We start from the raw sequence: 27442 nt of genomic DNA, 5'->3' as shown, positions 1-27442 counted from the left end.
ATATGGGTCCTTGGCCACTTGATAGGTGATCTAAGAGAGAAACGTGATTGGTGAGCCAGAGAACACATTAGCTGAATCACTAATGAAACTTTCTTTCTCATGACAGAGGTCTCTTCCCACCACATAGCAGCCTCCAGTAGAGCAGACAGAAACCAGGTAGGCTGGAAAATTGAATGGTGGCGTCAGGGGGGCAGAGTAAAGAGTTGGTTGTAAGTAAGTGTAAAAAATCGAACGGTAATTTAAATCCTCCTCAATCTTTGTGCAAGGACATATAATGTATAATGATACTGCAGCTATTGTGCACATTTTACAGAAGAGGGTAAACCAGTTTTTTTATGCATTTGTGGAAACAGCATCTAAGCTTCAAGCGTTGGGGGTTTGCCTTTCCTATGACTGCAGCTGACTGACTTGAGGGTTAGTGTTGCTCGGAGACATGCTATCAACTTCTGCACGTCATAGCCCTGTAGCCTTAGTAGTGATATAAGACTTTTTTCCACTTTTTCAACAAGCCCACATAGCATTGCATTATTAACTGTTAGTAATTTAAGATGTCCGTCTTTTAATAGCATAGATTTTAGGATGACCCATAGTGCTGTTAAAGGACGAGTTCACAATTTTTCAATTATGTCTTCAAACAACAGTCAGGTGCCCAAATGAACATGGAAATATATTTTCTTGTCATAATCATTCCTCTTGTTCATACTGACCACTGAGGATCCCTTCATAATGTACTTATAATGTAAGTGATGGGGGAAAAAATCCACAGTCCTCCTTCTGTGCAAAAATGTATTTAGAAGTTTATTTGAAGTGAAGCTTTGCCGTCCAAATGAGTCAAATCAAGTAGATATCTTTCAGTGTTACTTGTTGTCTTTTTAGTCCCAAATTCCTCTTTTTGTTACTATTCTTCCACTGCAGCTCAACAGGGAAATACTGTCTGAGGAAATGCAAAGAGGGAATTTGATGCTAGAAAGGATGTAAATGTGGCAGATATGCACTTGATATTACTAACTCAGACTGCTGAAGCCTCATTTTGGCCCCCATCATTTACACTGAAAGCATATTTGAAGGGGATCTTTTAATAGCCAGTATGAACAGGAGGAATGATTATAGTGAGGAGAAACTCTTTCAGTGTTTATATGGGCACCTGACTGTTGTTTTAAAACACACTTGAAAAACTGTGAACCTACCTCTATGTTTGTATTTCACTCAGTAAGTGGAAGCTAGCAAACTAGGCTATGTGGCCTCTAATTGTAAAGTGAAAGTTAGTTAGCCTTACATTACTGCTCACATTAACACTGATTCCCACTCAACATTACTTTTTCTAAAATGGTGGCGGACAAGAAAGCCTTTCACAGCACTGGAAATGACAAATCAAATACAAATAGAAACAGAAATGAAAAAGAGAAAGCAGAAACAATTTGAAGTCAAATCCATGCATGATTGTGATGTATTTTGTGTAAAAGACATAAAAAGCAATGACTCATGCTGTTAACAGAGTTTTGAATGGGTAATTAGTTAGAAAAAGCACTCATTGACTCACATTTCTGACTAGTTGGTGACATATAAAGAATGCTGCTGAGAAAATTGGTGTTGAGGAGAGGGCAAGGGAAAGAGCAGAAGACGGGGAGGGAGAGAGAACGAGGTGAAGTCAAGATGAAGTCGAGCCATTACTGATAATCAAAACCTATTCGACTAACTTGGGAAGGTTGTGTGGAAATAGCAAAGGTCAGAGTGTTAAAGAGAGACAGAATGAGGACAAAGTAGAGTAAAAAGGGCACAAGAGACATCAAGAGGCCAAGAGGCAGGTAATGGAGGTTAGGGAGGTGTGATTAAAGAGAGAAATAGAGACAAAGGGGAGAAGATCGGTACTGAGGAAGAGTAGAGAAGGAAGAGTTGAGACATGTCTGGAGAGTGAGGTACAAGATGAAACAATGTGGGAAGAGGCCGTAAGGTAATCCATATTGAAGTCATAGTGAATATGCAACATGTACATAGATACACCCTTGTTCACGTACTTTTGTGAACCAGGGAGTTTTTCATGGTTTGGGCCCAGCCTTGAAATTAAGGGAAATCTACAGCATAAAATGATATTTTTAACAATAGTGCGCATCCAACTTTGTGGCAACATTTTGACATTAGTTCCATTAGTGCAACATTAGTTCCTCAGTTGCTAACCAATTAATCAACTATTTTGATTATCAATTCATCCTTCTGAGTTCTTTTTTAAGCAAAAAACCTTGGGTTTGGACTGTTAGTCAGACGAAACAAGCAATATGACTGCAAGCCCGGCCTTATCATCCATCATCAGTAGTCGACCTCACTAATTCTCTTTTGGCTGAATGGGAGCAAATCCCAGCAGTCAGCCTCCAAAATCTTGTGGAAAGCCTGAAACCAGAAGCTGAGGGACTTGGATGAAACCAAGTTAATCAAGTACTTTTGTGGCTGTTTCTTTCATATGCTCACCAAGTAATTGTTTGACTTTGTTAAATTCATGAAGGTTTAAACTACTGATAGCAACTGCTGCAGTGGATTCTGTTTTGTCTTAGAATGTGGAGAGAAAACTGCAGGAACTCGCTTCATTTTTCAGAAAGACATAGTGTCAGCCCTCTACAGATTCAGAACTTGATATCAACCCACTATTGCTTATATTCTGTATCTTTTATTCCATTTCATCGTTTTTAGAGTTTATGTCATGTTCATACTTGCGCTTAAACAATGTATCAATTCCCCCAAATGGATCAATAAAGTTTCATCTTATCTTAACAGGGTGGATTGTTGTTTGTTCCAGTCTGTCCATTACAGGGATGAGTCAACACATTGAGAAAGTAAACAACCTGCACAGGGACTAACATCAACTTTCTATGACTACATCATGCTTTTCTCTTTTTTGTCCTCTGCAGTGATGTCCTGAATAAAAGCAGCTTTGTCTCTTCTGGTCCCAGAGCAGCTCCTGTGGGCTCTGAACATTTACAATGTGGTCAAAGAAACTTGATTGTCCTGTTGTTGTTGTTGTTGTCTTGCCCTCATTTAATGTATAGACTTTGAATCGGGTTAGACAGATTAAATTAAGGTTTATTTTCAGATGAGCGTTCATCATTCTTAAGGTAATCATCATCATGTGATCATTATCAGTCCACCAAGCTGCCCCCAGAAATAATGAGACTCTCATCCATATTCAGGCAGCGCCATCAAGACAACACTGATACTCTATTATCTTGCTCACAATTATTATGCATGGAGTGCAAGTAGAGACAGAGAGACGGCCAGAGGCAGACACAGGCGAGGAGATGGCATATACAATAATAAAAGTGAGAATGTGTAATCAGTGAGAAAAATGCAAAGGGAAGGGAAAGTATCCAAGAGGGAGAGACCAAAATGCAGCAGAAAAATGATGAGAATTGATTGAAAAAACGGCAACAGACTGGAAATCTCTCGAAAAATCACACTGGAATGAATAGAGGTGGACACAGCCTTTGCTTTAGGAGAATTTACTCCTTTTAGTTCTGCAGCGACGTTCGTTAGCGGTGAAAATACAATGTGATCCAATAACCGACGGACAATAATCCCCAAAACACAAGGAAAACAACATCAAAAAGATTTATGGGCACAGGAGGAAACAAGTAGACATCTGGTGGCTTGTATTTAACAGTAACTGTTAACATTTTAAGCCTTGCAGCATGACATCAGAAACAGAGCAGTGCTAAAATAAAATGATTGGAACAATCACAACTTTGGTTCCCTTGACTGCCAGAAAAAAAACACTAAACCTCAAAAAAATATTAAAACATTCATGTGACATTATCAGCTAAGCGGCTATAACACAAATGTGAAATGTGTATGTGTATGCATGTTGTATAAGCACAATGGGAAGCCATGCCACATGTATTTAACCTATGGCCATTCTGCCCCTCATCATAATATCTAATGGTGCATAAACAAGGGACTAAATCAGTCTCCATTTACATCCAAACAACTGCAGGGTCAAGTATTGGGAGTGTGGGTCACTGACTCACTGGATGTTAATTTAGGCTGTTAAGTCTTAGCTTTTGGTGTTTAATTTCCTCTGCCCTCCGTGTCTCTTTATGTGATTCCTCTCATCTTTACTCCTCTCTCCCTTGCTTTCATTTCTCCTCTTTCTTGCTTCTATCTACTCATAAAGTTTCTGTTTATTTTTACTTTCACACAAATTGGAGTTTCATTTATTTAGCAGGCTATGCCCATGGTTTTCTTAGCTACAATACATAACATAATCCTCCTTACACTCCATAAGGTCCATTACATTCACACAGTAAGCATGTATCCTGACATTAAGCCAACATCAAAGAACTAGGGCCACAAATTAATTGGCAACATTTTAGGAAACTTGCTTATTTGCTTTTTTTCCGATAGTGAGATGAGAAGATTTATAGTACTTGTTATGGAATTTTCCATCTTTAGGGGTTACAAATTGGGTTACACTGCGTCAAGCCTGGGCCTTGAGGTCACACTGTAATTCTTAAGCAGGAAGGGGATATTTTCTCCTCTCCTTGAGACTCCAGCTGTCTGTGATGTTTTGGGGAAAGCAGAAACCTCTCTGATAGAGGATAAATCAGCATTGCCACGGTCACTAAGGTCGGAGAAGGCTTTCCTAGACAACACAGTTAGGTGGATGCGTAGATTCTATTGACACAGTCAGACATTCAAACCAAAATGTGCTGACAGTGACCTGAAGTTCCATGTAACGTGACCTGAACTGATACAGGTAAAATGCAGTTCCTTGTTTAGAAACTAGTGAACCAATTAGACTAATTTAATTCATGTTGTAGGCTGATCTGCTTGGGTTGAAGACTAAGGGCCCTATTTTAATGATCTAAAGCGCATGGTCTGAAGCGCTTGGCGCAATTGCATTTAGGGTGTGTCCAAATCCACAGAAGAATGGTCGATGCGCCAGGCACACGGTTCCAAGGGGTTGTCCTTAGTCTCCTAATTAATCATGGGTGTGTTTTCGGCGTAACATGCAATAAACCAATCACAGTATCATCTCCCATTCCCTTTAAGAGCCAGATGCACTTGCACCTTGGCGGATTGCTATTATGACGGCGCACTTGCCAAGTAGTAAGAAGGAATGCTTCTCTGCAGAGGCAACGGATCTGCTCATGTGCAAAGGGAAAGCGCACAATCCATAACGAGCACACTGCTGCTCCTGGACCCTCCCGTGGTCAGCCCCAGACCACCAGTGTAAAGTCCTGTTTAAGTTAATTTGTTGCAAATTTATCTTCATTTGGTTTTTGAAAAGATTTATTTTTTTAATTACAACTTTGGTTTCTTTAAAATCGTTTTGTTCAGTCATGGAGTAACAGGTCAAATCAGCTGGGTTTTAATTGCTGAAAGTATGGAAACCTGATCACTGCACTCTCAAAAGATGTTAAAGAATATTTGTTAAATATTGTTCAAAAATTAAATCATTAATTTTAATCATGTAACGAATCATCAACACAGTTATCAGGACTTGATCAGCTCTCCAAGGTTCTGATCCGGCTGCTGGCAGCAGCTAGAAGCTGTGCAGATTTATTTCCTTCGTTAGATGAATCATTGTTTTCACCTCATTTATTTCCTCATATGTTCCTCATGTCATCATGTATTGACGCTGCAGGAAAGTTGAGCTGTGTCTGATCCATTGTTGTCCGCCTGTTTAAATACCTACATGTATTGCCACGATTTGGTCAAATAATTAAACAATTTAATCCATTATTACTGCGATTAGTTAATTCTGATAAATATTATGACTAAGCGTTATGACATGTATTTTTTAAAATATATTCATATACACAATAATAATCTTTCACACTGTAATCCTTTTATTTGTTACCTTTTTGTTACCTTTTGCATGTTTGTGCTCTGCTGCACATACATGTGTGTGTAACAAGCATTACATTAGTGTATGTTGTGCACCCACCTGTGTAGGTGCATATTACTGTCTTGATAATGCGCCCTTAAAATAACAGTGAAACACTGCACCATTGAGTTTAGACCAGGTTTTTGTTGGTCAATAGTGCAATCGCTCTCTGCTGCCTCAAGATAGCAATGCGCCAACAATGCGCATGACCACACCTTACTTTTAGACCAACACACCCATGAACACTTGCGCCCACTGATGGGCGCAAATGCCTCTGCCATTTTAACAACATGGGTGCTAGACGGGAAAATGACAACTGTGTTGGTCTTAAAATAGCAAAGAGACTTGCGCTGCACTTAGCGCCGCTCTGCACCGGGCGTAAGATAGGGCCCTAAGACTCAGACCTTCAGGGGGCAGAACGGAAAGAGACAGCATCCGAGTTGCAGATGACTTTGATGTTCGCTATTTCAGTTCTCCTTGATCAAGTGCTTCAATAAACATTTTCAGCTTTAAGACATCAAAGGCTCGTTATTTTCTCCACTGAGCTGCTGACCATCACTCAAAATACCCACAACAGTACTCTCATGTCCGTAAGCCACATTCATGTCATGTCGCTCATGCCTTCATTACGAGCAGCCAAGTTAAAAAAAACTCTCACATCAACCTCATGGTTGTAATTCTGACTCTGAGATATCAGGGTACCGCTATTATCTCCCATTTGGTGCAAAGAATTACAGAAGTGTCAACAAAATTGTGACAAATAGCTGCAAAGGCTCCATTGCTATCAGACACTACAAATGTTTCTTAAGCTGGCAAAGTATTATTTTGTTTGTTTAGCCCCAAAAGAAATGCAAATGTTAATGTGTTTTGTAGATCATGAATTATTTTAAAAACTTAACCAGCTTCTTCTTCACTGCAGCTTCGTTATTATTTTTCTAGTTGCCTTTTTCTGTTGTATGTGCTTTTTTCTTATTTGTGTCCTAATGCAAACTCTCCTATAGCAGCTACTGTCAAGTTGGCCCTGGGGAACACTATGCTCCAGTCAAGCTGTTTAGTGCCCACCAGAAGAGGAAAGTTGTACTGAACATGTGAAGAACCTGAAAAAACTATACAAACTCAGGTAATTTTACCCAGACAAATACAGCTTAAAATCAAATTAATATGCTGTAAAATCCAATATCTCCAGACAACCTTGCTTACCTTCAAGGCTAGTACAGTTCACAGCACTATTTTATTTTCAAATGATTAAAGCTTTTACACAAAATCATTTTTTTTAATCTTTTCATCCATGGATGGCATGTTGTATTGCATCTGAGTAGCTCTTATCATACTCCTGTTGTTTACAAGTTCACACACAAGCTGCAAGTTACAAAACTAAATTCATGCCTGTTTCACAGATTTAACACACTTTCTTCAGAGATTGAAATCTGCTCCAAACAACTTTAACCAGCCTGAAGAATCCAACAGAGAGCTCCAATGAGATCAACAAGCAGATTTCTAACGACACACTGTTTTCTACTATGCTATAGCAAAAAACAAGTTGTTTTCTGGATTGGGTGTCTTTTGTATTCCAATTGCCAATTTGCAGACTAAAACGGGAAAAGCATGTTTTGTTTTGTTTTTTAATTCACACGAAAAACAGAAAAACAAAGTAATACTTTGATTGTTTATCCTGTTGTGAATCAAGTTGAACACAGCTTTGGGCGGAGACTACAAGGACCCCAAATGAAGGCGGACAGTGCCTCCTTCCTGTCAAAAAAATGGACAGTGCGTCCGTCCAATCAGCGATGATCCTTGTCAATGGGAGAGCGTCCAATCAGCAACAAGCTTTGTCGATAGCAGGTACCTACCTTTTCCGTTAGAAGTTAATGTTGTTGTGTTGTCTGCTTTTGCGGTTGTGTTTTGTTTTTTGCTGTTGTGTTTTATTATTTGTTGTTGTGTTTTGTTATTTTTTGCTGTGTTTTTTGATTTGCTGTTGTGTTTTGTTATTTGTCAATGTGTTTTCCTGTTTGTCGTTGTGATTTGCACTTCAGGGCCACCGTAAAAAAGAGAGCAGAGAGAGAAGTTCATGCTTGTTGACATGCTTGTTGGATTTGTGCATTAATGTGCAATATTGCTACATGAGACATCAGAGACAATGATGACCACAGTTGCTTTGTTTTCTATCTGTCAGTGGAGTGAAGTTGAATTCGCTGCTTGGTGTTTTTGTGATTACACATGGTCAATGTTTATTCACTCTACCTTTAACTATCATCTATCTTAGCCATGTTGATGGTTAAGAAAGAGGTCTAGGGACACATGGTTTCTGAGTGCTTTAGAGGAGTAAACAAAACTTCCCAGAATGTCAGTTTCTGTTGATTTGAAGCTATAATGTCTTGTTGTCTTGGCATTGTGTGAAGGACCTTATAGAAAACATATGTGCCTTTGACACTATGCCAAATGGATGTATGGCAAGAACTTTGAGTGTTGTTCCAGATGTTGGGGGTGGACAGTATATAAGGGATTACACACTGTTTTCTCTGTCTATCATTGCTTACTGTATTCTGTATGCTTTGAAAATCATTGAACCAGGCCTGATATAATAAATATTTGAAGACAGTTACTTGGTGGATCTTAAATCACTCTTTGGATGGGCAGAAATCACCTTCATTAACAATACTCCCTTACACTGCTGCAACACCACTGATTCTGCATCAACAGTAAAGTCAAAATTAAACTTCCGCGTCTGCGAGTATGTGTGGGTCCGCATGACGTAAATTTCGTCATCAAAGAGTGTACACATATGCTCCATGATGACCTGCATACCTGCAATTTGTTGTGACCACACGGCCACTACATTGTCTTCCTGTAGATGCCGATCTACTGTGCATGTGTGGAGTACATCCTCCAAGCGGACTCAAGAAAAACATAAAAAATAAACAGAACAACTACACGTCCGTGGTTTCCGCAGCTGTCCGTGTACGCGTCCACTCGGGAGTATATCTGTGGCTTAATGGGGCTGTAAAAGTTGTGCACTGTACTAACTGAATAAGGACTGACCGCATATTAAAAGCTGCAAATAACAACTAACACCACATGAAAGAATAGGAGGGGAATGCTCATGTTGAGCAGAGCTAAAGCTTTTCAGCAGTGTCTGTCAATGTGCCTGTTGGGACAACAAGCAGCCACTGAGCCAAAGCAAATCAAAAGAAACAGCATATGCTAATGTTCCATTAGGTGCTCTATACCACAATACTCTCCTGATATCAGTAAACACTGGAGACAAAGTGCCACTGAGGCCGCCTGCCAGTAATAACTTAACAGGAAGGTGTGCATCTGTGCGCATTACTGCTGTACACTAAAACAAATACATAAAACATCTCAACTGTATCAACACTGAAATTTGGATGGATGGATAAAAGTCTCTTCGTGCCTTTTACCTTTCCCAGCACAAATTATTTTGTAGTAAACCCATTTTATGGAGATGGACAGGTGTAAAATAATATCGATGAAGTATCTTAGCCAGGCTTCTCTTGTAAACCAGCCTGCACTGGAAATGATCTTTGCCAAAGAGTCCTTATTGTTGGATCTCACTAGTGGACCACATGTTTCAAGACTAAGAAAATTGAGCCCGTGGTTGTTCACACCTAAGGTGTGAAGCTCCATCCATGGATCCAGGTTAACAGAACCAGAGAACCCTCTCCTCCTCTTTCTCTTTTTCCCCTAACAGCTGGAGCAGCTCTCTGCTCTCTTGTGTGGCCTGCTCACAGCAGACACACACAGAACTCTTTTTCTTTCCAGCAGAAGACGCGGGAGTCCGCCTAAGACTCAGGAACTGAAGTTATCTAGAGCCAGCAGCTACTTCACAAGTCTGCTGGCTGATTTAACATGTACAGGAGTCATGAAACAGCGTTAGCTTGCTGCTTACTCAGGCTTACTCAGAGATTAGGTATTTTGTGATAGAACCTCAACTGGATTGAAGGGGATGGAAAGTTCTTGTTCTATTCCCGTCCATCCTAGGTGATTACTCTCAATCCAGTGTCTTGCCAATTTAGCCAGCTTGAAGGTAATACTATACAGCTCTTCATTGGGCAAGGAAAGCCACCATTATTTCTTGCCCTTATTTCTTTGTTTTTGTAAACTAATCCTCGGCTTATACCCATTCCATATATTTTATTTTTCATTTAATCTAAATTGAAATCAAATTTAATTTCCATTTACAATTTGGTTGTATTGTTTGAAAATTCTCCTTATCGGTAACATCATTAAAAGGTAGTTAAACTGTGGGGCAATCACCATTTTAATGGTGTTAATCTTGCTCCAAAGGGTTAGATTGAGTGCCTTCCACTTCTCTAGACTGTCACATTACTATGTATTATATCTGCAATATTGGCACACAGTTTGACCCCTAAATACTTAGTACCAGATGGGCTCCATTTAAATTAATAAAATTAATTAAGTGCATTTGTTGATATAAAAAACTTGGCCAACTTTATATCCTATGACAAGCTTTTTCCAGAAATGAACAAAAATCTGTTCTCCCTTTGACCCCATCCTGAATGTAGAAACTAATAGAAATGTTATATTTGCCTACCCGAAGCTGTGCTAATATATATATATATATATATATATATATATATATATATATATACAAAAATAATATATAAAAAGACACAGTATGAAGCACAGCATGCTCAAAATCGCTGCCTGGGTTTATTCTTTTTACAGCTTCCTGCCAGGGCTTTCTGCTGGTCGTCTTTCTCAAGCAAGTGCTGCTAGAGACCTTGGGTTTTTGACAACAGCACCCAGTCATCTGCACTGAAAAGAGACTCCACACAACAATTTAATTTGTTACTAAGAATTACCTGCATTTATCAAATTAGAATCCATAAAACTGCATCAAAAGCTGTTATATTTTTACACTATGAACTCGTATAGCCTGCATGTTTCTCCTGGTTTGCTTTGCATCTCATTTCTCTCATTCACTCTTTTCCAGCTCAGTTGTTCCTGCACCCCTTCTTTCCTCTTGAGCACAAAAAGCTCCCCATTCAGAACAAAAAACAAGTCAGAGTTGTTTTATGCCACCAGATTTCACACTGTCAGGCAGCCAGCTCTTGTTTGTGTAGGTTTTCCTCTGTAATCATACTTTCTCTGAGCTTCTAATGAAAGCCTTTGCTAGGAGGATGAGGCGCTGCCACTAGAGTCTACGGTAAATGGAGAGAGTGTAATCAGACAACACACCTCCAAAATAAGTAATCCTGGCTCTAACTTTAAAGAACTAGCACCTCGGTCTTTGGCCAAAGCACCTCAAGTCTAGACTTATAGCTCTGCTGGGTCAGAGTGGCAAAGGAAATATGATCAGAGTGTTTTCACTTTGTTGGCACTCAACTCATTTCATCTTGAAGGACATCACCACTCACACAAAGATGGCATTATGTTTTTTTTTTCGTTAAAAGAAAACATGATTTCACCAAGCAAGTTGGTTGAAAGAAACCTGAATTTTGTGTTTCAATACATGATTGTGGCTCCACAATGGATGTATACAGAATACCAGCAATAAGTATCCATTTTAAAGCACAGGTACAGAAAGGGATTGCACAAGCCTGGGAGAAAAACTGATTCCAGCACTATAAATGATTTTTTTTTTTAGAGTAAACACAATTTAAACTGTTTCAGACTTGTTAGATAACCCTGCACAATAACTACCTGAATTTGCCTCGCAAGAACATGTTTGACTCACAGAAACCGCTGATAAAGATGCAGAGAAACTGCTGAGGAATCTTTCAGTGTCCCACTATGTCCTTTAGCACTTCTTCACCTTGAACACACAGATGTGGAGACATAATCTGAATCTGCATCTGAGTTGACATAAGAAAGCTGAAAAGACTTTTCTTACCCCTCCTCCAAGGACTTTTCTTATTTCAATGGATTCTGCTATACTTGGAGATGTTTACTGCTTTGAAGATTACAATAACACATGAGACCATTTGTACATACCTAGAATCATAAGAATCAAGTCTGTCAGGACCATTACCTTACATATTTCTGACTTTGGTCTTTCACAAATCTATCACATGACCAAACTGACCCCAAACTCAGTATATTATCTTATCACAGAGGACACTACTGTCCCTCTGCTTGTAAGAGAATGAAGCAGACTCTCGTCTTGCATAATGCATCCTGAAGCTCCAGAAGCCCAGAAACCAGATCATCACAGGTTTCTCAAGAAAAGCAAGCTCCAGCAAAGGATGTTGAAGATGCTACAGGAAGTCCTGAAGCACAAGAAAAGCAGAAACATACATATTTAATTAAATTCTAAGAATCTGAGGCAACAACTGCTGTATTAATAAGGCAAATTTGAAAAACATATTGCAGTACAGCTGCCTTCAAACCTTTTTCACTCTCACAGGAGGAGAGAGAGGAGTCTTTCTTGGGATTTTGTTTGTAACCAACTTCACACCTTTTCTTTCCCCCCAAAGAACACTCTGCTTCGCCACTTTGAAGCCATGACAGTGTGCCTCTATGCTCTTCCTTGTAGAAACATATTTTATATCCTTCAGGAGATTAGCAGCTCTGCGGAACTGTTATTTTTCAGTCAAGCAGGCCAGCTGACAGACAGACAGTGACTGTTGACTGAGGAGAGGGCAGCACTAATTAATCACAGACTGTGGCAAAAGGAAATTATATTCCTCAGTGCAGTAGGAGTATGACACTTTTGTGTCACACTACAGCAGCAATTAAAAAGCGGCTTCACAAAAGCACGAAGAGGACTAAAAGCTAGATATTCTAATGACGCAGCGGGTGATTGCATTTATTATACACTGTATTTCATATGTCTGTGCAAACCAAGCAAACTGCAGGAAAAAGATCTGTTTCACAGTTAGCTGAGGTGTGAGCTGACACATGAGTGAAGTAAAAGAGGTGAGAGGGGAAAGATGACATAAAAGGGCAAATCCAAAATGCTAAGTAAAACAAAAAGTGGGTCAAAATTTGCATAGAGAGATGGGGGATTTCTGTGATATGCAGGAGTATTTGGGATTAATGATGAAGGATGAAAAGAGAAAAAGAGAGAACTGGAGTGTAGGAAAGAGAAATCCACACTCGTACACAGTGTTCACTTCACTACAGGCAGCTAAAGGTCTCAAAATTGTGTGCATAGACACACACTTGCTCTCTCAAATGCATGCTCTATCTGTTGTTGACATATGAATATCCAAGAAATGCACATACACACTCTCTGGAACATACACACACATTACAGACATTAACAACTAATATGCTTGCTCCCTCTGATTAGTCTAAAAACAAACACAGTAGTCACACACTTGTTGCCAAGCAACAGCAATGCTCGCTTGATCAGTCACCTCTGAAATGCAGAGGAAGTCAGGAGACAGACAGGGAAACAGCGAAGGGGCAACTGGTGAGAGATGAGGAGGGAAGGGGAGAGGAGGAGAGATTTTAGGGCTGTAGAGCAGGCCAAGAAATGTCATTCATTAGACCACCAAACACACACACACACACACAGAAGGTCACCCCAAACATCAGGAGGCATCATTCGAGAATGTGTGAATGTTGGCTGACAGCACACCCCGACCTATAGCCAGTGCTCTGAACTGTCTTTCTGTTTGTTATACACACCTGTACACTCACACACACACACACACACATCTTCATTTTTAACATATATTTCTGCCGTTTTTTTGTTTTGTTTTGTTTTCCAAACATGCCTTAAAGGTTCGTGGCATTTTATACACAAATTACCACTGCGTGAACGTTTTGGTATTTTCACATAAAAAATCATTTTAATGGGGAACTATTATGCTTTTCCTTATTTTCATGAGTCATATATATATATAATGTTACAATGTCAGATATTCATATTGAAAGTGGCCACATAGTCAAATAATGAGGTAAACGTATGTAGAAGTAATCCCTGTGAGCAAAAAGCACTAGCTTCAGACTGCTCTGAACACGGTTTCCAAGGATTTTTTCTACTTTCAGCCCAAGCTGATGTCAACTTGTGATGGATTTCTTTATATGGTCGTCTGCTGCAGCCCTGCAGCATGTGTGTCAGCTGCTCCCGTTGGAGTTCACTGCTCCACTCCGCTAACATTATGGCATTTCTGTGTCTGTTTCTGCTTGTACTCTTCCTCCCTGCATTTTTTTTAATGATCCGCTAAACAAAGAACTCCAAATATCTCCATGAGTTGTTGTGTCGACCAGTTTTATCGGAAGGATAGTGCAGATAACAAAGCTCTCCTAAAACAGTGGATGAACACATTTAATGTCCTGTAAATTTAATTTCCTTAACAGTAAAAGTCTCCCATTATTTACTCATTTAAACCCTTTAATTAGAAGCAGCAAAAGCAGGAAATGTTGGGTTTTCATCAGCAGTGACTTAACACGACACAAACAGTAAAATAAGGTAGATATCTAAAAGTACAAACAGGAACGCAGAGAGAAACTAAACTTCAAACCACAGAAAGGATAAAGATGTCACACAATAAGCAGGTGATGAGTCTTACCAAACAGAGACGTCCTGCTGTAATGTAATGTTTGTTGCTGCAGATATTCATGCTGTCCACTTGCATATTTCTCATTACATTTGAGCTCCAACAAGTACAGATGTATTTGAAAAGTTTATATTTTTTAAGGAACGACAAGAAGCAAAATCTGACACCTATATTTTGTTTACACTGCCTCCAGAGCCTTCTCCCAGAACCAGGGGAAGCTTCCTGAAGCTGGCCAATCAAAACAGAGCAGGCTTTTAGGGAGAGGGGCAGACAGGAGGGGAATCCAAAACAGCCTGTTTCAGAGAAAGGCTGAATTGAGGGGCAGCATAAAAGGCTAGAATAAGATAAATAATATAAATAATAAGGTTTTTTTGAACTGTGAATCATGCAAAGCACTCTAGTGGAGTCCAAAAATATAGAGGTGGAAATTAGCATAATAGGTCAATAGGTCAATTCCGCACTGAAGAATTGATTTTGCTTAGCTTTCTCCTGCTGTGCCCAGTTATGGTTGCTAAGCTATGACTGGACAAATGCGGGGTTTATTGAATGGTCAATTTTCCAATATGTATATTTTCTATTTCTTTTAAAAAATAATACTCAGTATGTGGTACTTTAAATGAGACCAAAGACAACACCACAGTGGAAAACTATTGCTATTTTTAATCTAAAGTCAATCAAAAAAAGTAATCTCAAGTAATCAAGAACTAGGAATTCTGTTTCATGGCCACAGTCAAATGACATACAACACATCACTCATCCTCTATTATCACCAAAACAGAGAAACAAGCTAAATCCCTCTTGAGATGCAAAGCAAGTGAAATTAATTCATAAACATCCACTGTCTGCTGTGACCACGCTGAAGACTTGATTAACATGAGGCCAGTTTTCTGTGCCAAAAGGCATACTTACTCACATACAGTGGGGATACATTTACACCCATACATACAGTATTTAATCACACACACACACACACACAAAGCTGATTATGTGTCACAAATACATTTTATTCTACCTAGATACTGAGTTTTTTTAGTTTATATAATGCTTTAACAAAAATTAAATGACAAGTAAATATGAAGGAATTTTACTTATAATACTGAAAAAATGAATAACTTTTCTCTACACCTTAGTAATCTTAATTGTTCTACTTATTATGTTATGCACATTATTCGTGACACTGAAATAATCCCCGGCTCACGGCAAAGTGAACGCTCTGTTCCTAGTATTCTCCTGGATCATTGGTCTAATGCACACGCCATGTAGACGTGATGTTTTTGCTTAGAATCTAGGTAAGCACCTTCTCCATCTTTCAGCCTTTCCTCTCTCTCCTGTCTCATCAACAATGAAAAACTTGCCAGAACAATACCAGGTGCCAGTACCAGTACTGTTCCTCACACCCAACCAGCTGAGAACTTGCTTTTAAAAAAGAGCTTTATGGAAATAATCAAAGCTAAATAATGTCCTTATAAAACTTAATTATCACTTATACATGATACTTTATCCTGATGTCGACAGTGTTCCCCATTAAACAGAAGTGGACTGTCACTTTGCATTCAAACTCTTCATAAGAAATTTGCCCATGGAATGTACTATGATATACTATGATAAATGATTTATCATGATATACCATGGTGTACCATAGTGGTACCATAGTACCTCAGATATTACTAGTGGCACATACCATGAATCACAGTATGTATTATGGTATGCATTGTATGCACCGTGGTCTTTTTTTTTTTTTGATAAATAACATACCACACTGCATTATATGTACTGTGCAAAGATTCATTACATGACACTGGTATTTGTACAATGGTACTGTCAAAAACACCATGGTACAATATACCGTGGTTTCTTATGGATATCATTCAAATATGCCCTAGTGAGCCATGCAAACAGACTCTCTAAATCATTTGAGGAATGTAGGAGAATTATCTACTTTTATTGATCAATTACCTCGTTTAACCCTGAATTTAATTTTCAATTTGGTCAGTTAATCAGTCACATAACCGTAAGTTCTTTTCAAAACAGTGTGTCTAATGTGCTCAAAGAACAACAATGACTTCTTAGGATAAATTAACATTTATTAATAGCTAACGTTTTAAGGATACATGATAAAGCATAAGATAATAAAGAAAAAGAATAATAAGGGCTTTAAATGATAAAAGAAATTTAAAAAAATGTTTAGAAACAGTGGCTCAAAGTGAGAATAGAGGCTAAAATATTACAATAGGTAATGCTAAGGGAAAGCTAACTTACTTCTCTAATGAAATTATCTTCTTAATTTTATGTTATTCAACCAACCCTTGATCAACACTTGATCACAAAGGCCATTTTATGCCTACTGTGTTGAAGATTTGTCACTGCAGAGATGTCATCTCGGCAGGCGTTGTTTTGGGTTGAGCTGGACTTAGCTTCAGTCATACAGCCAGAGTAGTTGCACAGCACGGAGCAGGTCCTGGTCTGTGGATGAGTCTTTGCAAGTGGTGATGAATCACTGGGGAAGCAGGTCCAGCCTTGTTTCAGACTGACCAGGGAAGAGTCTTTGCTCTCAGCTTAGCTCCCAAGCTAGTGAGCCTGACAGATGGTTGTTTTAGTCCATGTGTCCGTCTAGTTTTGGCAAGAAACCAGAGGTTCGGCTGAACGTCACTGTCTTCTCCAGAGCAATGTGAGCCAGTTTTGCATTCAGGCTTTCACTGGCTTCTTGTAATCTTAGTTTAATGCTGAATAAATTTTCCTGAATATACTCAAATCAGGATCAAATAAAACTTCACATGGGTAAGCATAACTTAAAAAGTGAAATACTATACGTGGAAACAGAAGGACTTAATGTTACAAATAAAACAAAAACAAACTGAGCTTCTTTTCAGAAAAGATTAAAATCTGCACATACTCGGTTGAAAAAAAAGACAAGAGACGTCTTGAGGGAAAAGGTGTCTTAGCTCATGAGTTTTTGGAGACCAGCTCAAAGAAAAATTCCTTTAAGATTTATTTTATAACCTTGGACAAGACAGACCGAGTTTTGGTTGTGTTTTACACGTTTCATGCCTAAACTGATGATTATTTATATTCTTTGTTCTCCAGAGATCTTAAGGTGTGGCTAATACTTTTTATTCTAGAATGGCACATTACTCCTCTATACTGGGGAATTAAGTTTTGAGTAAACACAAATTCACACTTCAGAGCCACTATGTCTGAACACTTCATGTCACATTGTAAATAATAATGTATTGTAAAACCAGGGCAAGTGATGTCACTTTTGTATGCATTTTTGTATACCCAAAATTATCTTATGGATATCTGGAATGGTTTTTCATTTTGGATAGCTGAAATTTAAATTATGACTATTAACAACTGGTGAATATTTGAAATCGAAAGCTTTCCATTTGCCACTGCTTACACACATGAATGGTAAAAGTGACATAATTTTTCCTAGGAAGAATGTCATTGTGAATATCTGAAATGTTCATTTTGACAAGGAAGAATTGAATTACAGATATCTGCAATAAATATCCAGTCTAGCTATTAAATGTTAAAATGGCCACTTATACTTTTTAAGGATTTTTAGATATCTTAAATTCTATGAGTGCGCAAAAAATCGATTTACATAAGAATCGTGATTCTATCTCTGCCAATTCAGAAATTCCATGAATCGATACACATTTTTCAGTCTTGCCACAACGCTGTTTTCCATTTTTTCCTGACATGAATTAGCTTGCTAAATCCCATCAATCATAAATAGATAATAAAACATCAATCTAGAATCAAATCTATGAATGTATTGAATTGAGAACTGATTTTGAATCGCAAACCGAATCGATTTTGAATCGCGAATCGATTGTGAATTGAATCGTGACCCCAAGAACTCAAATTGAATCGAATCATGATATTTCCTGAATCGTGCACCCCTATTAAATTCATTTTTGACTAGTACAATCAAAGTTGTAGATATCTTGAAATACAATTTCTACTAGTAAGAATGTTATTGTGGATATCTTTAATTATTATTCTGACAAGTGGAGAATACAATTTTGACTAGGAGAAATGCTATTATGGATATCTAAAATGTAATTACAGATAGGAATGTGGTTCAATTAAATGTTAAAATAGCTTGCCATATATTTTCATGTTTCTGTATTTGTTATGTCATTTTCACTGTGTAACTTAAACAATGTGTAAGAAATTCATGAAAGATGTGCCTGGATATGCTGTGACTGAGCCAATTGCATGACTGATCATATGTTTATTCTGTTCCTATCCAGAAAATAAACAACAGCACAGAAATAGAATGAACACAAAACAGAGTCAACGGTTTGCTTGACATGTCAGTTCCAACCATGTGTTTTTGAGCTCAGTTGCATCATGTTACAAAAGCATCAAAAATAGATATCTAACAGTATAAGAGCATCCAAAGGGCGATTTTTTCCTTTAACTTTTCATAAAGTATTTCTTTTGTACATCTGAGAAGTTACTGGATTGAAACCTATGTAGTATGTACTTTAATCCATTTATGATTAAATAGAAAAACAATAAGAATAAAAAGGTTCCAGTTTTACAATTCTAAAAATGTTCTAGGTGTAGTTGCCTGTCTCTGCGAGACACGTTCAGCATTTTCTTTAATGTGCATCTGTCAACTTGCAGTCAAAAATACACATGAGCAAGTAATGTAAAAGTTGCCTTGTTAGTCACATCCTTGTGACTGAGTCTGTTACCATGACATCCTGGGTTTCTTTGTTGCATGTCACCACCTGAATTGCCTTAAGTTTATTATTTAAAGGCAGGCAATAGTGTTTTTTGCACATTACGATGTGCTGAACCACTCTCATCACTGCTCCACACCTCCATCAGCCTCACACCAAATCTCATTTAAATTCTGTATCACTTAAGGGCAGATGTTAGATCAGGAGTTTCATGGAATTCTAATCTCTCTTACATGTGACTGGACACAGAGATCTAGATAAAGGTTTCTCATAAGTTAAGTTGCAAATCCTGGACATTTGACTGGAATGATAACTGTAACTGTAAATATTACTGGGAAGAGTGTATTATGTATCCATGTACTGTCAAGTCCAGTACGCAGTTAAAGCAGATCTCTCTACTATTTACACCAACAGCCATTGCTGGTCAATAACTATCAACCAGTACACAGCGATCAGGGTGCCGTACAAGCAGACATATACACACATAGACATACACACAGGGGTCAGTTAGTTAGTCATTTGTCACACAGATGTCAAAATGTATCAGAGAATTAGCAAAATTTCACAAAACACACACTGTCATTTATACCATTACTCCATCATTGAGAAGAGTGGTTTGGAAAGTCCTGCAGGACTAATGCAAGACAGTAATAATGTGGCAGAGCTTTCCTGTAGTGCTAAACAATTGGGTGACATAAAGTTTAAGATTAAAATGTATGACAGCAGCCATAATCTCTTATAGATTAAAACTGGGGTCTGGATGTGTCTCAGTTTAATAAATTCCATAGGATTTACTGGTGGTGGTGATTATCAACTACACCAAATCCCTTCTTCTTTCAGTGTGGATGAAACAACCAATTGCAAATGAATATGAGGTGCCTGTCCCATATGTATAGACCTATATATTTCCCTATATATTTTCCTGTTCACACTACAGCCGTCCAGAGGAAAAAGAGTTTTTTAATGAGTTTTTCTTTAATGAGTGTGACAGTGTCCACTTAGGGAAGTGTTTTTACCGCACAACTGTTCTGCTGCACTAGTTTCAGGACCGAAATCATGTCCCACCTCAATGCTCATTAGCACGCACCACAGACTGCACAGTGATAATTCCACACACATACAAAAAAAACTCCCACTGTTCTCTTTGGTAAATATAGAATTTTTTAGGCCCTAGACACTGAACATAAAATATTAAAAAGGTGTTGCTAAAAAGAATATGGCATAAAGCTTAAAGTTTCAGCTTAAATAGTTGGACTAAAGAAACACAGAGGAAGAAAAAGTTAAAATGCTCTCTCCCATCAAGAGCCGTTCTCTTGACACATACATTTTATAAGCTCTAACGTCAGTATTAATGGTGACTGCATTAAAGAAACAGACTCTTTCCTCAGCCCCTCCTCTGTAGTTACTGTTGCTACTCCTGTCAGGCTTTCCATTTGCCACTGCTTACAATAACAGGGGCAAATGTACCACAACAAACTCCTTGTATATTTGAAACAATGGGTCCTTGATTTAAGACAGAGATTAACAAAAACAGGCTTCTCATTTTGAGCTGGTCACCATCAATATTGCCTGCAGAAATAACGACTGTCGCTAGCAGATTTTATCAACCGTTGCTAGCTAGCATGACTGATGTTAGTTCCATGAATTGGTTGAAAATTGGTTGGTCCCTTTAAGCCGGGCTCAGAGTACAGGAGTTTTAAATTCTAACCAATTTTGAAATCAGGTTGCATCACACACATAAGGAGAAACTTCACAGATGCTCTTCTCTCCAATCGCAAACATGCACACACTACAAGATTTGAAAATAATAGTGCATCACACTCTATAGCATATTATTAAGATTATCATGCCAGAGGGGGCAGTGCACCACCTCACATGATCTCACGTGATCTCATGTGGAAACAGATGTATACAAAATGCTTTGCAGTGAGAAAAACAAAAGCAAAAGGCTAAATGAATCTGGATGAAAAAATGGTTTGGGAGATGTGGTCAACACAGGTTGTCTGCTCTTCAGCAAGAACTGAAGTGAGATTGAAGTGAAGTCAGTTTTTATATTAGTTTTAATATCTGTCAACAATAGTAGTCTGCTAGCTAACAGCCTCAAGGGTTAGAATGTGTAACATTGTTTGGCAACACCATCAGCTCTCTCTCATTGGCTATTGTGGTCCTGCTTGGAAAATAGTGACGTAATCATCCAGATTTTAAATCTTAAATAAAAAACATGTTTGACATTATCAGGGTGGCCCTGATTAGTCTGTGAGCTATTTAGAGGTCAAAGACTGGATCTGTTAACCTCTCACATTACCAGATAATTTGGGCTTAACATTGGAACAGATCAATGTCCAAGACCAGATTTCTCCTCCAATTGTCAGGAGTGAATCAGGGATAAATGTGGGATAAATCACCTCAAAACTCCTGTGCCCAGCTTTAGTTACTCCTGCCACACCTGTCAAAGTTTGCATTTTTGGCACTGGAAGATTTACCACATTTTAAAACAAATGCTCTTTGACTTTGACAGAAACAGAAAAAAGGCCTATTGTAGCTAGCTACTGTTAGCTAATTACTTAACAGTTACTCCATGAGTTGGTTAACCTCTGTCTCTATTTGAATTTTGTAAGACTTGTGTCTAAGCGAGAACCCAGTAAAAGGGTCTTAAATATGCACTTGATGGCAACATGCATGATATCATACAAAAAGACTGAGGCTAAAGCTGCATGTCTCAGGCAAACAGTCAGTATACTCACCAGCTGATGAGCTACAGTATGTAGAGGATATGGAAATAAAGGCAGCATTGTTTTTGTATTGTAGTGAAACTAGTAAGTCCTATTATTATAGTAAATATGATGAGGAAAACTGTGAGATAATTTTTTTTAGCATACTAGAAAAGTATGTCTGGACAACCATCTCAAGTTAGATTTGTGCTTCACTATTTGTATGCTTCATGTTTAATGTTACAGGAGAAAAGGTTTTGAGAATGGGCATAAAAACAATGTATAACACTATCTCAGGAAAGGAATTTGGCTGAGGTCGCTGAAGTAAACTTTCCAGAATCCAATAAAGAGCGGGACAGAGCCGCTAATGCCTAAACTGTGATATACAGTCCGGCCCCCAAACTGTAGATCTTCCAGTCCTCCTAAACAGGGATAACCCACATAATAATGTAGTTAGCTAATGATATGCCAGTTCTTGGCTTTAGAAGTAATGCTTCATTAGTAAGCCAGCTAGCAGGATATGCTAATGTTTGCATCTTACACACACACACAGTTTAATCCTTTCCTCACATTTGCTCTTGGATTTTTGGTTTTGGAAAGCTTATCAACCGAAACCACCCTCCAAACTCTTTGTTTACTGAATACCGCTGTTAATAGAGCTTCATGCATACTGCTTCAGGATGTTGAGGAATCCAAAGCTCAAAAGGTCTGCCATGTATAGTTACAGTTGCAAAGTCATGACTGGACTATCCCTGTTTGGATCAAATCAACAATTAGAATGGAAATTGAACCATTATTTTTTCGCTTGTCTGTCTAAAAAGTAAACGTAACTGGATAGTTTCCTCTGTCCCGTCAAGTTGATAACTACAGTTTTCAGTTTTGCTGCGCTGCTCAACATAATGAGCTCAGAATTTATCAGGAGGACGACTGCTTCATCCTAAACAGTATGAATCTGGACTGTGTGTGAACACAGAACGTTATTTAACATTAGATCCTGATGGATCCTGTCGGCGTGTCAGAGATTTAAATAATCAATGAAGTTATGCTGCTGTGTCTTCTGCGTAAATGCACACAGTGTCTCTGAATGAAGAGACACAGCTGTGGGGAGGTCGCTGCATATAACTCTCTCTCTGCATTGTATATTTGTTTATCCTGTTATCAAACAAGTTGAGCACAGATTTGAACGGAGCAGTCCCTCAGTGTTTATGATGTCTGTGTTTATTTGCATATAGAGCGGGGAAGTGAGATCCGATCACAAGTGGTCACTCAGGATGCATGTGGAGATGCATGTTAATGCCAGGTGTAAGTAGACGTACTTAAAGCTGACCACTTGTGATCGGATCACCGGAGACGCATGTTAATACCAGGTGTAAACAGGGCCTACCTTGGAAGGTCATTTTGATTCCTGAGTTCATCAGGTTGACACTCAACAGCATGCAGCCTGAGATGTAAACACAGGAAACTGTGGGGAAGAAGCACTTTAAGAAATGTATCTCACTTCTGTTCTTTCGCTGTCATCGGTCTCATATTTATGTCATATTTTAAGTCTCTCTGGACTTTATGACTATAAATATGTGGTTTATCTTTTCCCTTTTAATGGCATGTGATCAGTTTAGTCTCTTGTCTCTTTCCTCCCACTCTCTCCCTCACTTTCTCACGACTCTCCCGTCCTCAGTGCCAACATACACAACCTCAGGCAGTCTGCACACGCCTGGGGAATGAGCATTAGGTCCAGTATGTTTTTTCAGAAGAGGTAGACTGTGTGATGACTGGCTTTTCCACATGAGTTAAATTTGATATTCTGCTAGAGGAAGCACATACACACACACACACACTTACAGAGATGTCGCAGTAGACGCACAAACACAAACACAAATGCCAACCTACAACCTATTGACCATTTACATAATATGAATTTTGGGACTGTAATATTTACAGAACATAAGCACCAGCTTCATGTCTTGTGTGTGCAGACAGCGATCTCATCACCACTCAGCTTTAATCACAAGTGAACAGATTCCACTCAGGAGACACTTTAGCAGTCACTGAAAAGCTTGGAGGGGCCTCTCCCAAAATTAACAGCTAATTAGTTAACTTTGCCACTTCACAAGAGTGAGTTTGTTGCTGCTGCTGTTGTTTAAAAAAAAAAATCACAAAAATCCTATGAATATGTCAAAGCACCTGCATACTCCACTTCATCGGTTCTTGATGAGCCTACATGAAGTTTTGTGCCGTAATTGACAGGGTGCACTGCTAAATTTGGATTATCAGAGCAGGAATCAAATGAGTGATCTCCAAGCACTGCAATAAAGTTGACCTGTCAAACAATGATTCTAAATGTCTAATGTGCATTTGGATAACTTTTATACAGGTAGACTAGAGCATGCATCTCGACTCACACACCAAAAATCTACCAATTATCTAAGGAAAATATGTTATTTATGTAGCATTACCTGGCTTGCAAAACCATGCGCAAATGTGCAAAGGGAAAGCATAGCGTGAAACGTAAAGCAGACCCATTTCACAAAGCAGAGGTTTGAGATTTTTTACCCTATGTCCCTGTTGGATCAGAGAGCACAGTTACATACATACTCTACATTGAAATTGGCATCATCAGTGCCCAGCCCAGTGTCCCCAATTATGATTTACATTCCATGCCAGTGTTCAGTACCAATGCAGGAAGTAGTGTGCCCTTCATGTAGCGAGGTGGAGAGTAATGGTGGATGAGCATGTAGCATGTCTCACTTTATAATCAACAATTCACATTCGCCTCTTCATTAAGCGTAAACACAATCTTTCCTTGACTTAAACTACTTGTTTTTATCACCTAACCATACCCATATATTAATCCCTAACTCTGTCCCCAGCAAGGAGCCACAAGATAAACATGAGGGGTTGTGAGATGATTAAGAGGAGAGTATGTCATTTTTTCAGATTTTGCTTTAATATTTGCTTTTACTCAGTAATTTTTCCTCTTCAAATTATTCAAAGAAAACAAAGATAGAACACCATTTGGTTGAATTAGTCACAATCAGTAGACAAGGGGTTTCAAGAAAACATCCCTTTGTTCTAAGGGGTCAGTAATCAAAAGTGTGGGACACACTGGGGGTACTTATCTTACCCTTACTTTAAACACAGTTGCTGTAACCATGATCTTTCCCTTACCTTAACCATACTGTAGTTTCCATGCACAGATATTGTAGAATGTGAGAATTTCGACAACGTTGACATTAGACATGAAAACTTAATCAGTGACTGCAATCTGAGGTTTTGCAGAATCATCCAAGATTGCAATTCTTGACTAGAGATATGGTTGCAACACCAGAATATCACACAGCCACGATTGCTCTGCATGATGACACAGGCATTCCACTTTCTTACCTTTCTCCACAGTGGTGACACCCATAGATGGCTGGCCCAGGCTGGCCCTTGGCTCCCATTTGCCCTCGTCAGGGTGGTAGACCTCCACGGAGGCCAGTGGGGTCTGCTGCTGATTCATGCCCCCGAGAACCATCACCTGGCCCCTGAGCACCACAGCTGCAGCCCCCGCCCGTGCAGTGGGCAGCGGCGGCAGCTGGCTCCACGTCTGGCTCTCCACATCCAGGACCTCAACACTGTCCAGGGGCATGCCAGTCTCACTGCAGCCCCCCAGCACATAGAGCAGGCCTTCGTGGTACACGGGAGTGCAGTAGACGCGGCGCTGCGACATGGGGGGGAACTGCTCCCAGTACAGGGACTTGACAGGACTCACCGCCATCTCCTGTACAGGCATGTCTCCAGGACCGAAAGGAGGGGACGCACCATCACACACCGTGCCGGGGGAGGAGGAGGAGGTAGAGAAGGAATGGGAGGAGGGAGGAGGGAGGGAGTTAATGCAAAGGTGGCACAAAACTGAGTGTGAGCAGGAGAAACAAGCGGAGGCACAAGCTTGTTTCTGTCTCTTTGAGTGACCCTGTGTCCACAGAGGGAAAGAGACAAGAGAAAGTAAAAGATAGATAGAGGGAGAGGGGGGTTGTGGGGATGAAGAGGATAGAAATGCGAGTAAGTGAAAGAGTGGACAGAATAGGGAAAAAGGGAACAAGAGAGGGAATGAGCAGAGTGTGGAACTCACTCCTAAGCCAGATGTCACGACTCCCTCTCTATTCAAATGTTTTATTCATCCAGCTGTTGGTGTTTTTTGAGCAGTGAAGCCATCTGCCCTTCGACTCCCACTACTCCTTTCTCTCCAGCCCTCTTCTTTCCTGCACTGTCAGAAGGGTTATTTTGGTTACAGTTTTGGCTTGAATATATTCCTGGGAAAGAGGTGCTTGAAAAGGGTGTTCCAGGGCTTAATACTTAATCCTTAAAAACCTCAAAGTCAGAGAATAAGTTGGGAGATGGCACTGGATCAAAGATCAGGAAGGAGAGAAAGTATTGACCTTCACTAGTGCCCTGATAATCCAAGAAAAAACCTTTACGGCAGACAATTTTATACCTTCAAACTAAAGGCAATTATTCAGGAAAACCAGTTCCACCTAAGCTGCAGCTCCACAGTTCTATTTGCACCCTGGTGATATCCTACAGTGAAAAAAATCCTTTCATAAATGAACCAAAGTCTTTAAATGAAAACTCTATGGGAGAGTAATGACTGCAAGACTTCACTGCATTTTATGAAAGATTTTCCTCCCTTAATTAAACAAGAACTCCAAATCCCAGAGTGCCATTCTATGACTCGCAGTCAGGCATGGAGCCTTCTGAACTGTGTGCTTCGCAGCTTGCTGGTAGCGTTGGAGAGGGTGAGGGTCCCTTGGCGAGGCCCAACCTAGAAGAAAGCACAGAAACATAGGATTAGATGTGGAATCAGAGAATAAATTGAGAGCTAGGATGATGAAGAAGAACATCCTTTTTATATGCTGAACAATTATTTGTTATATTTTTGCAATGGTTATAAATATCTGTGATGTATCTACTCTACTTTTCATTGATTTATATTGACTAATCAGTAAAACTGGCTTAACTCCCTTCACAAATATTTACTCTTACTTCTATTACTGACTTTGTTAGGAACTACGGAAAACCTGATCGAAAATTGTTACACAAAACAGTGTGTGACAGTTCAGATGCCAAGGTGGTAGGGATGTTGCTACTGGATGCAAATGAATCATGAAGACCACATTAATTAATCCAAATGACCTAAAGACATCACACAAAAACAGATCCACATGGCTGACATTATTATGGCAACACATGAACCATTGTTTCCATATGTTTGAGCTGCATGGGCTTTTAACAATTGATTATATGAAATTCAGCAGAGCAGCCTAGCTACGGTCAGTCTAACATGTTAGCAAATAGACAGTGTTTTGTGCAGAACGCTCACAGAGTATCAGTACACCTGACAGGGATGAATGGCATTATGTTATTGGTATTAGATTGCATTAAATTGCACAGGTGTTCCTAATAAAGTGCTCAGTGAGTGTATGTTGATTCATTACAACAAACCACAAAATAGCACAACAAGGTCTGTCTCACATCAGAGGTGATACCAAGAAAACAAAGACAAATTCCATATTTGGAATTCAATTCATCCCTATTTTGTTACAAATTCACAATTTTTACTGTGCAAGACAAGTCGATCAACTGAGCTTAAGCCTTTACTAATGATCTGTAATGTTTCAATACTGA

At 39.1% G+C, this 27442-nt stretch overlaps 1 protein-coding gene across 4 annotated transcripts in view; it reads right to left on the bottom strand.

Annotated features, from left to right (window-relative positions):
* Window positions 1-27442, bottom strand: part of LOC121896338 (kelch domain-containing protein 8B-like) — a 204855-nt gene that overhangs the window by 130002 nt on the left and 47411 nt on the right. For all 4 annotated transcript variants that reach the window (XM_042410157.1, XM_042410158.1, XM_042410159.1 and 1 more), the window contains one exon: window positions 25160-26579. In XM_042410157.1, coding sequence (XP_042266091.1) covers window positions 25160-25550 — 391 coding nt within the window. In that variant the 5' untranslated portion in view covers window positions 25551-26579. The remainder of the gene's footprint in view (window positions 1-25159; window positions 26580-27442) is intronic.

Source organism: Thunnus maccoyii, chromosome 4 (assembly GCF_910596095.1).
Source record: "Thunnus maccoyii chromosome 4, fThuMac1.1, whole genome shotgun sequence".
Lineage (NCBI taxonomy): Eukaryota > Metazoa > Chordata > Actinopteri > Scombriformes > Scombridae > Thunnus > Thunnus maccoyii.
The sequence above is the reverse complement of the archived record's forward strand: the minus strand, read 5'-3'. Positions and strand labels throughout refer to the sequence as shown.